General features: G+C 32.3%; 2 protein-coding genes across 2 annotated transcripts; one reads left to right on the top strand and one right to left on the bottom strand.

Moving 5' to 3' along the window:
* Positions 1-6974: 6974 nt before the first annotated feature.
* LOC119632584 lies at positions 6975-11481 on the bottom strand. The gene is made up of 4 exons (XM_038025557.1): positions 11009-11481; positions 9978-10073; positions 7284-7328; positions 6975-7212 (listed from the first exon to the last, which is right to left on the bottom strand). The coding sequence occupies exons 1-4, from the start codon at positions 11182-11184 to the stop codon at positions 6975-6977; spliced, it is 555 nt and encodes a 184-aa protein (XP_037881485.1). The 5' UTR covers positions 11185-11481.
* A 1625-nt stretch (positions 11482-13106) lies between these two features.
* On the top strand, positions 13107-16563 carry LOC119632687. The gene is made up of 2 exons (XM_038025719.1): positions 13107-13304; positions 16170-16563. Exons 1-2 carry the CDS (start codon positions 13302-13304, stop codon positions 16464-16466), a joined length of 300 nt encoding a protein of 99 aa, XP_037881647.1. The 5' UTR covers positions 13107-13301; the 3' UTR covers positions 16467-16563.
* Positions 16564-17657: the final 1094 nt, after the last annotated feature.

Here is a 17657-nt window from a genome sequence, read left to right as displayed (position 1 = left end):
TGAGAACACTTTCGTTTTTCATCGGCCTAAAAATTTGAAAAAGTATTTGGAATTGACTTAAACTATTCAATAAACACACGTACAACGCCTATATGACTCTACGATAAAAACTTTTATTTTGAAAATAGAAAAAATCAACCGCGCCGGCTCGATATTGTAGAGCATGAGAACTGTGTTCTTTTACTTATTCTGTCTTTTTTTGGAATTAACTGTGATGGGTATAAAAGGTTCGGTCCTGGCCGAATTTAATTATCTTACTTGTTTTATTTTGTGTAGTTTCTATGGTTTTAATAATTTTTCAAAAGAGCTATTATGACTTTGTTCATTCACTTACAGACCCCTATGGCTTATGACATCAAATTATTGAACCATATTGAAGTATTTAGAGTGTTATTGTATAAATTTACTTTTCATTATTAATATTCAATGATAGTTTTTCTAAGTTGTACATATTGGGCAACATTTAATTCTAACAAAGTCATTCGCTGTCGATTATTGATGAGCGCATTTATTATCTTTCATGATTATTTTTGTTTTTTTTTTTTTTTTTAATTGATGCATTTCTGTTTGCAGTTCTTTAATTTTGTTATTAATTTATGTTATTTATATTATTACTAAAATATCTTATGACAGAATAATCTTTTATTGGGGGGGAAAATAAATAGCAAATAAGTAATAATAATAATAATTTGAAGCATTACGTTGCGAGTTCAAACAGGATATACATATAAAACAATTCAGAAAAATTTAATTGCGTTTTTTTTTTCTCGACTTCACTAAGGTAGGATATGAGCATAATGAATTTGTCATTTTGTTTGTAACATACGCAAGTATACGCGAAGAATTTATACGTTACAGTGTAAGATTCGTTATTAATTATATATTGTCAGTCTGCCAGTCCTTCTCATAGTGGTACTCGCTTAGTTGCGAACATTGAAGGGAAAAAAATGGCATTTAGTTGTCGTAAATTGAGTCTGAAAACGTACATAACCGCCTTCAAAATCTGCTACAACGCCCAAGATGCTGAAAGACGCGTTAAACCTGGACCAAGTCTTAAATATTAATCTTAAGGCTAACAATAGCCAATATGATAGCCGATATGAACGTACCCATAATTACTAGACAATGCATATGACTATTAACGCGATGTGTATCCAAGATTCGTTTGCATTTTTTATTTGTTTCAAATAATACTTAAAATATTAAAATTCGAACGCTACGATTACCGCATATCTGTACACATTTTGTAAAAAACGCAGTTATTTTGTTTTTTTTTTTTTATAGCAACCAATATTTAAAGTTTTTTTAATTAAGCCGCGGTGCTCTAGCAAATGTGTTTTTTTTTTTTTTTTTTTTTATGTTTAATTGTTTTTCATTTATTTCTACATGAAGCATTCCTTTAATTTTTGATTTGAATATCAAATTTGAAAGTTATTATTAATGGTTTTGAACATCAAATGAAAACCACCTTATCTGAGAGACGTTTACACAGAATATAATAGGTTGGAGGGAAAGTTCTGTCGCATTTTAAATAGGCAGGTAATCTTTCTTGTAAATAAAAAAAAAAAAAAAACATCTGGCTAGTGAGTCATTTGGATTTTTTTTTTAAAGGAGTTTTTTTTTACCGTCCATCATTTACTTGTGATATTTAAAGTGAAAAACATGTCAGTAGATCAAGTGCATTTACGACACTGCATTTTGTATGAATTCCAAAAAAGAAGCAACGTATCGGTTACATATGAAAATTTACGTGCGGTATTTCGAAAAGATATTGTAAAGGTTCGTACTTGTCAAAGATCGTTTAGCAAATTTCGTTCCAAGAAAGTGATGGATCTGGACGACCAAGTCCAAGATCGATAATCATGTTTTGCGATTCATGTTGGAAAATAATCCACATTTAACAAGTTGAGAAATTGCAGAAGAGTTAAGCATTCATTATACAACTGTTGGGAGATCACATTAAATCTCTTGCGTTTGTCTTAAAGTACAAAAGTGTATCAAGAAAATAAGGCGTACATTAGCGTACAGAAAAGGAATAGTATTCCACTACGATAATGCTCGACCACCTGCGATAGTGGCAAACAAACAAAAACTGAATGCGTTAGGATAGGAAATTCTTAGTCGCCCACCGTATTCACCTGACATTCCACCATCTGATTATAACCTGTTCAGATCGCTGTAAACTTATCTAACGGGAAGAAATTCAAGTCTTTTGCAAATGTTTCTAAGGCATTTGCTGACTATTTTAACTCTAAGGTCGAGACTTCTACAAAATGGGAATTCCCAGATTACCTGAGAGGTGGCAATAGGTTGTAACAAATAATAGACCATATATGTTTGCTTAATATTAAACATGTATTTTTATAAATGAACTCAAATATTTTCTCTAAAATACGACATAACTTTCCCTCCAACCTATTATATGTTAAGATTTATACTCACATATAATGCCTTATTAATGAAATGAATATGCATTAGAGATAAAAATAACAAAAACAAATAAACACACAAACAAGAAAGTTGCATTTAACCTTTGGATACCCGCCACGTATACATATATAAATGGGGTTGGAGCGGAAAGAATAATTCTTTCTTTTTTGCGTTAATCCTTCTTCGGACGCGTTGAGTTTGACCTCTTACTTTGCAATTATTTCCGACGATAAATAAATGAAAATAGACAACAAGATAGAAAATGGAAGAATTTTTTACGAAGACCGAAGGCCGTTGTTTGACCCGGCAATGTAAAAACATTGCCAGTATACCCAAGACCATTTGTGGTATCAATACCTAGAAACACTTAAGAAAGATCCTTCTTTCTGCTATTGTATATCGTTCGATTCCGCATCACTTTTTGAATCGAATTAGGCTTGTGTCTGTCTGTCTTTCGGTTCGAATGATGTCTGCTTATGTATTTGTCACAGATTCTGAAATCTTTAAACTAAATTTGATACGTTGACCTGTTTGGGTCAGAGGATCACTGCTTTGAAATCGTGTAGTATAGGACGATGTTTGGCAGTCAGTCCGCGTGAGAGCCTTCTCCTAGAAAAATGGTTATATGAGAAAAAAAATGCAACACTTTCAAATTTCCCGACAAAAATCATTGAGCATCGGTTCGCCGAATTGAAGTGAAAAATTCGGATTGGATGGATCAGTGAAGTCAGGTCTAATCTTTAATATTTAATGATGAGAATTAGTCGATATATACAAATTTGACATGAAAATTAACTATACCGTGTAAGTCTATTTGCAAGAGTCCACACCGTCTAAGCATTACCACGAACAGTATGTACTGAACATGAAAATAAGGTATAATTTTTGGTATTTTATCACGAAAATAAATGAAATGTCAGATGAGGGAAATATATGATTAAACAATGATTTAAATCTATGGGTTAAAAGCTAGCTTCTGTAAATTATTTTTGACGGACGACATTATCATATATTGTTGAGTATGTTGCAAACGAAATGAAGAATTCAGTGTAAAATTATCTCGTTTCAAGAAGTCCAGCAACTATTGTTGTTATGCATCGATTTGATTACTCGATTTTTTCTAGAATGCTTTCATGTTGATATCATCATGTGAGTAAAAATCAAAAACACTAACAACTTTGAAAATTCTATGCACCTTGTGGCGAATGCTTGGCTAATAATCGCCTCAAGCAAGTGTGCATAAAAAAATGTTATTAATTGCGAGCATTTCAGTTACATGAGTGGGTCATTTTTGTAACGAACGTTTAAATGTCTTTGATTTTCAAATTTCTATATACAGTTGATGCTTTCATTGTACCCTGTGTAACCTGTTATTGCTTAATTTTATTATTGCGGCATGCAATTTGTTTATTTAAGAAGCTAGTGAGTGCCCTATGAAAGAATAAACTGACGGCTGAAGCTTCAGTTTTTTCAAAATCACATTCAAACACATAGATTATGTTTTCAATTTGACGCGTAACGAATATTGGAAACCTTAAAGTGCATATTCGTAATATGTCTTAAAAATAGAATTGATTTTTATTTTATTATTAGGAAAATTAGACAATAGCGATTATAATTTAAAAAACGAAAATAGAGAAGAAAATATGAAATAAAAATAAAAAAAAAAGTTTTTTTTTTTAAATTAACGAAGAAATATTCTTTAATATGTATGTATATCGACATATGAAATTCATATGAACATAAGTGCATTCATTCATTCATTCATGCGATCTGTTCAAGCATTCGTTCCTTGATTTCCATATTTTAGAATTAAAAGCTATTTTACTAAACTCATCCGGTGTTTTTGCAAACCATTACTTATGCAGATTTATATGCGCAAGTTTGGGTTTCTGCCGTTCATATGAAACATTCATTTAAATATCAGCTTTGTTTTTTCTTTCTTTATATTTAAAAATTTTTATCTTCATCTTCGTACAATGAATGTAACGCTCGCATGCTCTTTTCAATTCATTGTTTTGTGAATGATTGATGATGTCGCCATATTTTTTTGATTTAATGACATTTTCTAGCATTTTTTTTTTTTTTTCTTGTATTCAATTACATACTGTTTTATTCTTCTTCTTCTTCTTCTTTCCCGTTTTCATCTTAATTCATCCTCATCTTCATCCGCTCTCAAAGGTCTCTTCTTCATCAAAATATTCTTTCCATAACCATGCATATGTTGTACATACACATTCGTATAATTTAAGCAATTCAATTATTGTTTATTTTAATTTTATTTTAATTTTGAATTTTTATTTTATGGCAATTGCTGCCATGCTGTACTATTGTAGTTGTCTTTATATTACTATTATTAATATTTTATTTTTATTTTATTTTATTTTTTTTTTTTGCCTCTGATTTTCTGTCATGAGTCTTAAGCTCATGAATTTTTTGTTTCTCACAATCTTGACACAATCTTTTTGATATTAAAGATTTTACTCAATTAACTACTGACGCTGTCTGTACACTCGAACACATATCAGTGCAAATCAAAACACATTTAAGACAAGTACTTGAAAGAATTGTCTAATATTTCGAAAATTAATATAATCGAAATTTTTTTTAGTTTCTCCCTAGAAAAAGAAGATTCCGATCAACATAAATTGACCTATCCATACCTTCGTTAAGCCCACCTTCTTATGTTATAACGAAATTCAAACAAATATTTTTAAAAATATTATTTGGTGAAGAGTCAAATTCAATTGTTCCAAGTGACGTTGCATTCGTAGTCTTTCGCTTATTCAGCTCAGCCGTGTTAATCGCATTACCGATAGGGACTTTCGCACTTTCGCTTTTGCTGTAAGGCCTGGACGGCCACTTGGCCGTTTAGATATACACTGCACGCAGCTCAATCAGAGATATCATCTGCAGTGCGAGTCCTTTCCGGACCTAATCAGCGTCTTGGAACGTATCATTCGGACATTCTTTCAAACTAAAGCTGATCGCTTGCCAAGAGTTAAATCGATAAAAATGCTTATGCCGTGAAATTCAGTCTCTTGGAGATGAGCTGGACTGATTTTTTATTTAGTCAATAAAAATGCCATTGCGTTGCGTGTTATGCAAGATCCATAAATATCGATATTCCGCATCTCGGCTAGTTGTGGCAAACTTAAAATCCAATCCACTGAATCAAATCAAATGATGCCAGACAGAGTTATTGTCTTCTTTTAAATTGAAATAACGCTGCTAATACTGCTTTTGATAAATTTCAGCTCTAGCGGGGGGGATTCTAGCTACTCAAAGCCTATATGTTTGTTTACTTTGATCCAGTTTCATATTTTTTCACGGATATTATTGTTATATATAATAAATAATAAAGACATACTATTATGATCAAAAAATAAGGTGAATTGGTTTATAAAATGAAAAAATTTCTATTTATTAATAAAAACCACTTCGAACTTTTCTTCAGTTTACTGCAGCTGCCTCTTTTTCAGCTTAATCCTGTTGAAAACACAAAAAAAAAAAAAGAAGAAAGAAGGCGTCTATCCATCTGCACTCTGATACAAGCATCAATATCTGAGCTATATGTACGCAAAACTTTCACTGGCATACCTAAGAATGTAGCTACTGGTGCACGCTGATGGTTAAAAAGAAATGGGAAAAGAGAAAAAGGTAGAGATAGGCCGTACCCTAACGTGATCGTTAATTGGTATATGTCTTTACCGACTGGTCACTCGTTGTAGCTGTGGTCAGGTATGCTCTAACGCACTATGATTTGTATCCGCGAACACCGCCTACGCAATGGTAAGAAATCTAGATAATTGTACCTGGAGTCTCTCTATACTTTCACCTGGTTGGTGCACGTACCGTATCAAATGGAGAAAATCAACGCCCCTTTTAAGTAAAAAAATGTAGAATGTAGAATACAACAGCATCCTAATAAGGTAGAAAGCATGAAATCCATTCGGGCTTATTGAACACTACAAGCCTTAAGTGGGATTGGTATATATCGTCAGGATTGTCGGTTTGATATCATGTGATGACACATCCTGCAACGTAAGTGAGGAATACTATATTTGAACTAGTCTTAAATTTCATATCAATTAACTGGGGAGTTAAACGTGCAGTAAGAGAAAGTTTTGCGCCTAAAGGCATATATATGTAAGCTTAACACGACTGATTTCGATGAAGTTCCTAGAAAGCGAAATAAAATATTAGTAACATATAATGGACGATACTGTTCTGTTCTCTTGAATGTCTCTGCTCCTCACTTTGTTTACATATAACAATCTCGAATTTTCGATTTATAGCTTACAGTGGACATTCTTAAATTTCTCTCACAAAACCTTTAATTTTAGGAGGAAAGAAGAGAAGGCTATTTTGCTTGTATTCATTTACACAATTTCGTACTTTACGTATATAAAATGTTTTCATTTTTTTAAAGTGTTCGATACACAGTAATAGCTTATCGGAAATCTTATAAAACATACGCAAAACATTTTTGGTGACTGTAAAATTGATAGATTTTATTCAGCAATATCTGCTGACTAAATGTCTTATACGTTGTACCGTCTACCAGTGGTATAGTGAAAACCGTAGAAATTTGAATAACAAGTGAAAACTTCGCAGGAATACCTATGGGCTGGATACGATGACAATAACTCAAAAGTTGAGATGACTAAACGTTTTCCTATAGATTCCATTAATAACTTATCCGATATCGAATTCAAGTGCGGTCCACTCGAATAAGAGTTGAGCAATATTTCACGGCTTAAACAGCTTCCTCCTCGCATGCTAGATGAAGATCGATACGCTTTAACTTACTTAATTATAATAATAACAAAATCCTATATTAGTATATTTACATTGAGATCCGGTGCATTTTGAATGTCATTACTGGCAATGTCTGTTTATACATGAAAGAGAAAAAAGAGCAAAAAAAAAAAAAAAAAAATTAAAAAAAATAGCAACAAAGATGTAAATGAAAAACCTTTACTTTTATTAAAATTCATAAATTACGTTTGAAGTCTATTCAGATGTCTTATATCAAATTTGCTTTTTTGCAGACATACGAACCTAAAGCTAATGTCAGTTTCTTGGTGCATTTTAATTTGTTAAAAACAAAATCAAAGTTACGGCAAAAAATTCATGTGCATTTGCATAGACAATGAAATCCACATTATGTGAGAACTTTTCTGATGTTTTGCACGTTATACGAAATAATGCTTTTAACGAACAACAACTAAGCATTATTTCTGTCAGACCTTTAACATTTGCTCTACAGCATGTCCGCGGCAGCTAACATGCCTTAAATGTATATAATTAAGTTTTACAAGTGTTAATATTAGTTTATATACATAGACAAGTCAAACGACAGACAGACGCACGGATATGCATACGCAGGCAAGCACATGCGCGAACATACACAACTGCCTATTAAGATAGATAAGCATGTTGATTAACATCTATCTCCGTTGGTTGACATATACATAACCAACCAAATATCTCTATCGGTGTAGGTGTGCGTGTGCATTTGCGGGATTGTGTGTATGGATTCTAACCGCAGATATAATTTATCTATAAATTTTGTCATGTAATGATTTATGATTAAAATGTATTCATAATTTTAGATTCGTTTCTTTTTCTTTTTTTTCTTTTCTTTTTTTCCTTTGCTTTTTGTTATCTTATTTTCTTGCTACGATATTAATTATTCGCTTAACCTTGCTATTGACTTTTCCTAATAAGGTTGTGTATATTTGTGTTTCTGAGTGTGTGTCGATAGGTGATTATGCTTTTTATGGTTGAATCATATGTTATGAAAAGATTATACGCTTAGCGACGACGATTTCGCTTTAGGTGTCAAATTCTCATATTTAATCTCCGAGATAGAATAATTACCACATAATTAGGAGCTAATGTAATGCATGTGCCATAGGAGTTACGTTAAAGTCTTAACGATTTTATTAATGAGTGAATACATAAAATTGAAACGTATAATTATTTACGTTTATTAAGAAAAATTATATATATTTTATAATTATCACGTTCGTTCGTTCGTTTATTCGATCGTTTGTTCCTTCTTCCGTTCGTTCGTTCATATAACATATAACAGCATAATTATTCTCAACCTTATGACTATGCTGCCAGTAGTAGTCAGCAGTTAGTCAGACATATTACAAAGCTAATAATATATTAAGAAATGAAATGAAGTCATTTATAAATTATTACAACAGAAGTAATTTTTGAAGAGAACGTACAATTTTGGCACTTAAAATGCGAGATATGATGAATATATTCATTCTGTCAAAACGTTTGCAACGCCCAGAAGAAAGCTGTAGAGACGCCACAAAGTACATATTATATATATATTCTCGATCAGCATCAAATTCTAAATCAATATAAGCATGTTTGTCCATCTGTGTGAAGTCTATTGTAAACATTCTCTTGGTCGCATAAATGAGTTTAGCGACTTGAAATTTCGCAAAAGCATTGGTAATTCTTGATGGTTGGTAACGAAAATGGTCTAAAACGGTCGCAGGAGATGCCCACAGCACCAAGTAAGCTGAGAACACTTGTCTTTTTCAAGCTGAATACAAAGTTGGTTTCTTGCGTTATATTGAAAAACTTGAGCAGACAAATGTGCAAAAATTTTAACGCCGATTAATGGTCGATCGGTGCTGTGGCACCTGTATAAAAATGGGAAAAATTGACCATATAGTATTGTAGTGTACCAAACTTTAATTGTTTTTTTTTTTTTAATGTCTTTATAAAGCACAGAAACAAGCTTCAAAAATATATGTATTTGGCCTGTTTCAAATTAGGAATCCATCTTCACATGTCTGTCCGTTCGTCTGCCCATCTTCCTGTCCGCGCAGCTCTGCGGTATTTGTGGTAAACATTGTCCTTTCAGCGACAATGATGATATCGCCTAGCAAATTGGCAAAAGAATTTGAAGATGACTTGCACTTTTCCAAGGGCACATTTACAACGTCCACACTCCTACTCGACAAAGTTTGTTATTTTGAAAATAAATATATGTAATGCTATTATTTTTTTTTTTTTTTGTCTCCTTTAGGATAACGATGATTGGTATAAAACATTCGGTCACGGACATACGTAGTTTTCTTACTTGCTATACCCATCACTGTAAGACCCATCACAGAGACTTTATAAAATATATATTCTTGATCAGCGTGAAATACTGAGGTGATTTAGCCATGTCTGTCCGTCGGTAAACGACTTTTGCCTGCTGCGTTTGATGTTGTGACTTATCAATAACTAAGAGGAACTTTTTTAGCGAAATGTGCAGGGCATATGCTATTCAATGAGGAAAAGCGCATTCATCTTCGCAAAGTCCCACATCTAACTGTTAGATTTCGAATATTTTTTAAGGAACGAATATATTTTTAAAAGAAAGACTAGGCACGAATCATCTTCCGTTACTCTATCTCCACAGTGCAAAAGTCGCAACCACCAAGTTGTTGTTCGCGGATGCAAATCTTGCGGCACTGAACATATCACGGTTGTGAGTGTTTTACTGCTAAATACACAACACTTACCGATTGGACACACATCCATTTGGCTGCGGCCACTTCCAATCTCTCTTCCCTAACTTCTTCGCGGCCATCATCATGTTACACGGATTGGAAGCAACCCTACAAAAAAAAAAAAAAAAAAAAATTATATAACACTACTTCATGGCGCTTATGTTTACACAAAATATTTAGTAATGTGAATTTATGTTAAGACTTCGAACGACTGTAAATAATTGCTTACACGAAATTTTTGTACAGAAAAACTACGTGAACTGCATATTTCCAGCTGTAATAATTTTAGTTAACAAAATCGTTCCAACACAAACACCTTAATACATACATTATATAATATATATATGTTTTCGACAATATTAATCAAGGCATTTATAGTCTTAAAAAAGCTTACAAAAGCAAGCGATCGAATAATCTGAACTTTTTCCATGAACTTTTATTCCGTTTTAATAGAATGTAAACGCAACTGTTATCTTGAAATTTTTAAATTTTGAAAGGTGAATTGTAGCATAGTTTTAGGATTTACTCTTTTACTCTGTAAGTTTTTCCTGGCAAAAGATTGAAGGAAACGAGCTTCAATTCATACATGTACTTATAGACGCTTTTGTTCATATGCAACTAAACGCGTGTGGTTTTTTTTGCTATGCGAAATGGAGAAAAAGATCCTTCTACATACTACTGCTACCATGGTATGTACGGTTCGTCACCCCTGACGCCTACGTACACATTACACAAATACACTTCGTCGAACACTTTCACCTGCGGGGTAATTAGGTATTACTTCGCGGAAGCTATGTTTTTGTGTGTGTGTGCGTGTGTGAGGGAGATAAGAATTTGACAAAACTTCGCTTAATAGTATATGTTTGTGAAAATGTAAACGAAAGTTTATAGCACACTTTTTTGCTACAGGCGTATATTGGCAATCGGCATAAATTTTTGTAGGTTTTTTAGCAAAATTCAACTTTCATTCAAAGATAATGGTACCAGACATTTGGCTAATGCTCTTTTGCTCCCACAATCTTTCTTTTCAACCAATGACTCACCATTTGAGTGTTTTTCCGATTCCAAGCTTTGGTCCGTTATCCTTCAAAGGATGAAAGTGTTGCTCATAGAGATTAATTATCCACTGACACAAGTAATAACTAGAAGGACTGATGAATATAGCGAAGATAGGATGTGGGCTTAACACCGCTTTATAATATATTTTGTAATTGATCATTTAGTGTTTCCAATGATCGCCTCTATCGCATTAATTGTTCTCGGTAACCTCCTTCACTGTTGATTTCTTAAAGGTGCAGCGAATACGTGGAGTGACCTATGCGCGTTAATTGTTTCGGATTAGCGTAGCATATCACTTTAGCAGGACCTTGCTTTGCACGAAACAGCAGAATTACGCTTCTCGTGTATTTTATATACATTTCAACCAGGTCATGCTGTGACATAAAGCATGGAGTAAAAAGAGAAGTTACAGTATTATCCAAAACGATCGAGTATTTGTTAGGTATTCTCTTAAAAAACTGCAAAAATAATACGAAATTTGTATTCGTTTCCAATTAACGCGACGTTCGATTGGGCTGTTTAATGAATTTGATCGAAGGTAAGGTTAGGATCGTTATTTCATTAAGCAGATTGATAAGCAATCACGCAGAGAGGAAGAAAAGCAAAATAAACAAAATTTGGAGTAAAGAAAAGTAAGTCAAACGAATAATAACAAAAGTAAAAATTAACATAAAATCACTGACCTCAAATATATCTAATAAAATTATGAGCTATTAACTATAAATATTTAAATATTAAACATATAAGATACATATCGATATATATATATATATTGATATAAATATTGATTCATATATACGCGTGTATCTAAGTATATAGAGATATACGAATGTTGTTAACTTAGTTACCTTTTTTTTGAAATTACAAATATTTAACATTTAAAAACGTATGAAAATAATATATGTGTTTAAATTAATAAATTTATGTAATTAAATATTTTATTGATGCCTTTAAACGAAACCTGCGTTAAGAAATCGATTTGATATTGATATTCATATAATTGAGTAACTTTATTAGTTCATCACTGATATCATATTTATGTAAATATCTCAACCAGACAATGGTTTACACTAACTGTCTCATTACCTTTCGCATTATCGAAATTGTGTGTGTGTGTGTGTGTGTGTGTGTGTGTGTGTGTGTAGAGAACCAGCCAAATGAATATACGCAAGTGTATCGTATTAGTAATGAGGATTTCGGTTTTAAGGCAATTATTAAAATTTCATAATAAATAATGAAAGTACCGGCTTGAGAATTCATATTCAGTTGAAGAACTGCTTGACTAAAGCAAGCGTTGCTATAATGTTGTAAGCGGAATAACGAATTTGGTACACTTTCATCTTCTGGTGGTGAATAACTCTTGACAGGAACCATTGGTATCAACGTAATAATAAAGTTTTTTAAATTTGAAAAATCGAAAAGATTATTATCGGATATTGGATATTAAAGCTTTAAATAGAGAAAAAATAAAAAATAAAAATTGAAAGACAAACAAAATTATTTCAATAGTAAAAGTAAATCTTCTATTATTTCTTTGCTTTATTAGTTTTAGTAAAAAATTAAAAAAAAAAAGATTTCTATCAAAGGTTTGTTCTTTGTTTCGGTTTCTTGACAGTGTTCATTTGACTTGAATATAAATTAATCGTTTTAATCTTATGCTCATTACTTTGAAAAGAAGTCGAATATTATCATAAACGTGTAATCTGCGTGAAGAGAAATCAAAATGGTTTCGAATACAGACTTTTTCATATGACTAATTATTTATTTTACAAAAGCGATAATTAAGTCTTCTCAGTTGACTTTAACATCATTGACCATCATCAAGCCTTTTGTTTCCTCGATCTTCCCGCAAAATTGTTCTAAATTTTGTTTGCTTTTTTTTTTAATTTTTTTATTTTTTTTTTAGGAAAACAACAACGATTTCTTTTTTTTTTATTTTGTTTTTAACGCATTTGCGTTGAATAGATTTTCGCTCTTTCTTCGTTGGTTTTTTTCGATGCGCGCATTAATTGATTTATATTCATGTAGCATTGATTATATAAACATTTGTGTTTGCTTTCATCTATCGCTGATAATGCTTAACGTTGTTATATAAAATTCCAAGTATTACGTGAACCGAAGATCATTTGTGTTTTTGTGCTTCTTAAGTGAGCTTGCGGTAGAGAAGAAGTTCATTAGATATTTAAATTTGAAATTCCATTAAACCTTTAACTCTCGCACGTTATCAATTCAACTTTAAAGAACTTCAACGGACTTAACTTAAAAAAAAAAAAAAAAATGGTATGTATACCAGATGGACTCTTTTGACCATTTGCCAGTCGCATTCTCTATAAATGGAAAATTGTTATATAAACAGATCTGTTTCGAATCAACGAACCACGAATCAATTAGATATGAGCTCATATCAGTGTAAGTAGGTGTAGTCGTTCACATATACCCAAAAAAATTGAAACGGAGTAAAATGTTGTATCAATTGAGCCGATTTTTGGATAACCATCAGCAACTGTGATTATATAAAAATGTCGATGCTTTTTATTGTCGCATTCTTTGCTGTAAGCAAATCAGAGCAGTAGATTGATAGCGCCTGCTTTATTTTAGACTATTTGACGAGCTAAACACTTAGTAAATACTTGAGTTGAACTTCGAAACTTCTATAAGCCCTAAGTTAGTTATTTAGGGAAATATAACTAAAAGTCTCGGCTTTCTATCTTGATCGCAGAGGCTTGAGTGTATTAATAGCGTTTCTACAGTTTACCAAATATGATCTAAGATTTGTTTCCTCACGAAAACGCTTTTAAAAATTGGTTTCATAAAATTAAGATCAGGGCCACGAACAAGTTCGTTAAAATACTTTTTCCTGTTGTACGTTCTTGCAGTTCTACTCAGAGAATATATATAAGAATCAACTTCTAAATCAATTTAAGCATGTCCGTCTGTCCGTCTGCCTGTGTGTGCAATGCTTGTTGTAAACATTCTCTTGACCGCAAAAATCAAGCTATCGACATCAAATTTGCCAGAAACATTAAAAGTTCTTGCACACAAGCTGGTACTGAAAATGGGCCAAATCGGACGAAAGACAAGCGCACAGCATCTCGCAAAAGTTGAACATCTCTGTTTTTCAAAGAGAATAAAAAATTAGTTTTTTGCTCATTAAATGGAAATAATTGATCATGCCTACCTAATGTTATAGTGTATCAAAATTTAATTTTTTTTACATTAACTTTGTAAAGTTCAGAAGTGGGTTCAAAAAATCCCATAACGTATATGAATTCTTGGCCAATTTCAATTTTGGATTGCACCTAAACATGTCCACCTGTCTGTTGACGCAACTTTATAGTATTTGTGGTAAACATTTGACCGTTAGCAAAAGTGAAGATATCGCCTACAAATTTGCAAAAGAATTTGGAATTGGCCTACAATTTTCAAAGGACACGCGTACAATGCCCGCGGGCAAAATTTGGGGTTTTCAGGAGACTAAATGATAAGGAGCTACCATTAATCCAGAATGCATTTAGTGTATGAGGCCTTCAATTCATAGTTGTATCTGTCGCAGGCATTAGATAAATCCAATCTACTCCTTTTAGTAGGTAAAATAAGTAACAAAGTTGTATATGTCCCCACACAAATTTTGTACGTAAACGTGTTAGTTGAATCAAGGGATAGGTTGTAAGTCAGAAAAAAATTATTTAATTTTTTTTTTTTTTTGTATTTTTAAAGTTTAAAGGCTACTATTAAGCGTTTCCTTCTCGTAATATGTGTCAACTATTGTAATGAAAGTTCTTGCGGCTGCCCGTCGTGTAACTTGGGTCGGCTACAATGTATTGTCAACCGAATTACATTTCTTGCTTATAACGTCAAACTCTGACATTACATATTCTCCTTAGTTAATAGCTCTTCTTTCTTCGGCTACTTAATGTTTGAGCTGCTCATCAACTTTTAGGCGATCATTTGGTCTTAATAGCTCAACATTTTAATAGAGCGACTATCGCTTTCTAGATCACGTAGGAATCCTTTTATATTAACATGACGCATTTGTAGCTCTCTGACCGAACGATCCGTCCGTGCAGCTCGATATTAAAATGTTTCATCGCAGATTATGAAATACTTTGATGTTTCTTTGAATACTTTTAGGAGAAAATTCTCCTCCCTCTTAAACATATAATTTTCGCTTGTTGATGATTTGTTGACGATTACATCTGATAATCAGGGGGTAACGAGCAGTTCAGTCGAATTATACATATACTTACGTTATAACCTCTCTACCATATGATACTTATGCGACTCGTAATTTATGTTATGATAGTTGCAATCGTGGACTATGACTTTACACTTACCACTAATATGAATAAACTAAGGAAAGCTCGATATGATGACCGTTTTCATGATTCTTTATTGAACGCACACCAAGTATGTATGTACAGGGTCAGCAGCAACTAAGGGCCATGAATGTTTATTTTGAAACAGTATCAAATCACAATATATATTGTTGTTGATTTTTCTTTTTTAGATGATTCCATGGTATGTTCAATTAAAAGTGATTTTAGGTGCATAAACGCCTCTGAACATCAATTGTTATTGACTTTCTTCCCATAAATCAGCACTTAGTTCGCCGACAATCCAAATAATATTGACTTTAATGTCATAGAATATTTGTGATTGTTTCGAGTTAAATATAACAACAACATTATGTTGATTTTTGTGAATGCGAAAATGTGTTAAGAATCATGCGTGCTTTGTTTCTTTATTTCTAATGGATAATTTCAGTCTTTTATTAAGGTCTTTAATCTATTTGGAACTATATAATTTCCTATGACAATTTGCCAAGCAATATTGATTCTAATGGCTTAGTGGGAATTACAAAGAAAAAAAAAGAAAAAGGAAACTATTATATATAGCAAACGGGACGCAGAAAGATAGGCAGCCTGGTGGATAAGTCGACTGAAACACAGATAGACTGATACGTAGATACGCAAACGAATAGGAGTTTTACATAATATAAACACTTAAGATGAGGCTTATGCTAACAATATGTAATAAGGGAGACTATTATTTTTTTATGGTAAACTAAAATTTGTTGATTGAAGAAAACAAAATTATTAATAAAAATTTTTAATTTAAAAAAAAAAAAAATCAATTAAATTCCAGAAAATCCTTTTGATTGGATTGACTTTGATTAGTACAGCGGTGGCCATATTATTAGATTCTGCTACACAAGGACCCAATCCACAAGATATTGCTACCCCCGAGCCTGAATATGTTGATTTTGAAGCGCCAGAAATCGTACAACAGCCAAGTTTAAGGCACTTGCCTACATTATCATATAACATTGGTCGCCTGGATTCGTACGACGCGGAGCAAACATTGTCCAACAGAGCCTATCATTCACATACGGGTTATCAATACCGTTCACCTCATAGACGCACTCAGCGAAGACGTAATTAAATTTTACACAAAACACTACATACATGGGAAAATATAAAACCCTTTGTATTTACGATAAATATTAAGATGAGAAAAAGAGAAAAAAAAAATGCCTTTAGAGTTAATAATAATAAAGTACAAAGTTCTTGATACATGAATTTTTGATGGAAAGTTTTTATTTCATCTATAATAAAATAATATTAATATGTATTTCTTTTTTTTTTTTGTTTTTGTAATGTTTTATATGTTTGTAAAGTGCTTTCACTAGCGGCTACGCCATTTCATATTTGATCTTCAGTTAAAGTGTTTATCTTCAATTTGAACATCTTTGCTGGTTACGTGGTGATAATAAAAATACACGCATACTGGTTTCATAGTATTGGTGATGCAATATTTTGCATTTATTATCACCGGCGTGCATTTATGCCTTCATTGATATCGATTTTAAGGCAACGTTGAATAATCAAAACATTTAACGTAACTTTGTTTTCTTTTTTTGTTTTACTCAAATTAATATTCGCTCTATAGATATTAATAATTTTTGTTTTTTTGTTTTTTTGTTTTTTTTTGTTTTGTTTTTTGCCTTAACCTGGATTCTCTCATTTGTCGATGAATTGATAATATAATATATATTTATCGAGACTTTTGCTTTTGCTTTTGTTCGAGACCACTTGCTTCTTTGACGCTTTTTTCATAAATATTGGGAACGAAATATATCGAAATGAAAGACCTTCGAGCAGTGCAGTAACTGAACTCCTAATTATGATGGACTCAACTTCTATATCCATATCCGTAAAGACATAACAAGTACCGATCGGACATACATCTGTTCGGCTGCGGTGGCTCCCTCGTTCCCTCCCTGCCTATTTCTCTCTGACCCTCACCAAACTTATATATTGTATACATATGTATTAGAGACATCGACTAATTGGATTAGTCATCAAAAAAAGAAGAAAAATTAAATATAAATCTTGTCCTTTTATAACCATTGTACAATTTCAGACATGGCAGCACTGCTCACCCATAAATATGTTACTACGTGTAAGCTTTAATGTAAATCATAATTAAAGTAACGTAAAGTCACTTATTCAGCACAACGTTCGTCTTAAGAAGCGAATATTCCAAGCAAAATTATCTAACTAACGTTAAAAGACAAATCTTATATATGTGTTTGAATATTTTGTTATACCGGTTTGGTTGATTCTCACACTT

The sequence above is a fragment of the Glossina fuscipes genome, unplaced genomic scaffold (genome assembly GCF_014805625.2).
Source record: "Glossina fuscipes isolate IAEA_lab_2018 unplaced genomic scaffold, Yale_Gfus_2 1, whole genome shotgun sequence".
Classification (NCBI taxonomy): domain Eukaryota; kingdom Metazoa; phylum Arthropoda; class Insecta; order Diptera; family Glossinidae; genus Glossina; species Glossina fuscipes.
This window is presented reverse-complemented; position numbering and strand designations above follow the sequence as displayed.

Coding starts and splice junctions, on each gene's coding strand:
- LOC119632584 (XM_038025557.1), bottom strand. CDS start 11,184: ATGATCAATTACAAAATATATTATAAAGCGGTGTTAAGCCCACATCCT. Junction 10,074..11,008: donor ATCGGAAAAACACTCAAATG/GTGAGTCATTGG, acceptor TTTTTTTTGTAG/GGTTGCTTCCAATCCGTGTA. Junction 7,213..7,283: donor AAAATGCACCGGATCTCAAT/GTAAATATACTA, acceptor ATCTTCATCTAG/CATGCGAGGAGGAAGCTGTT.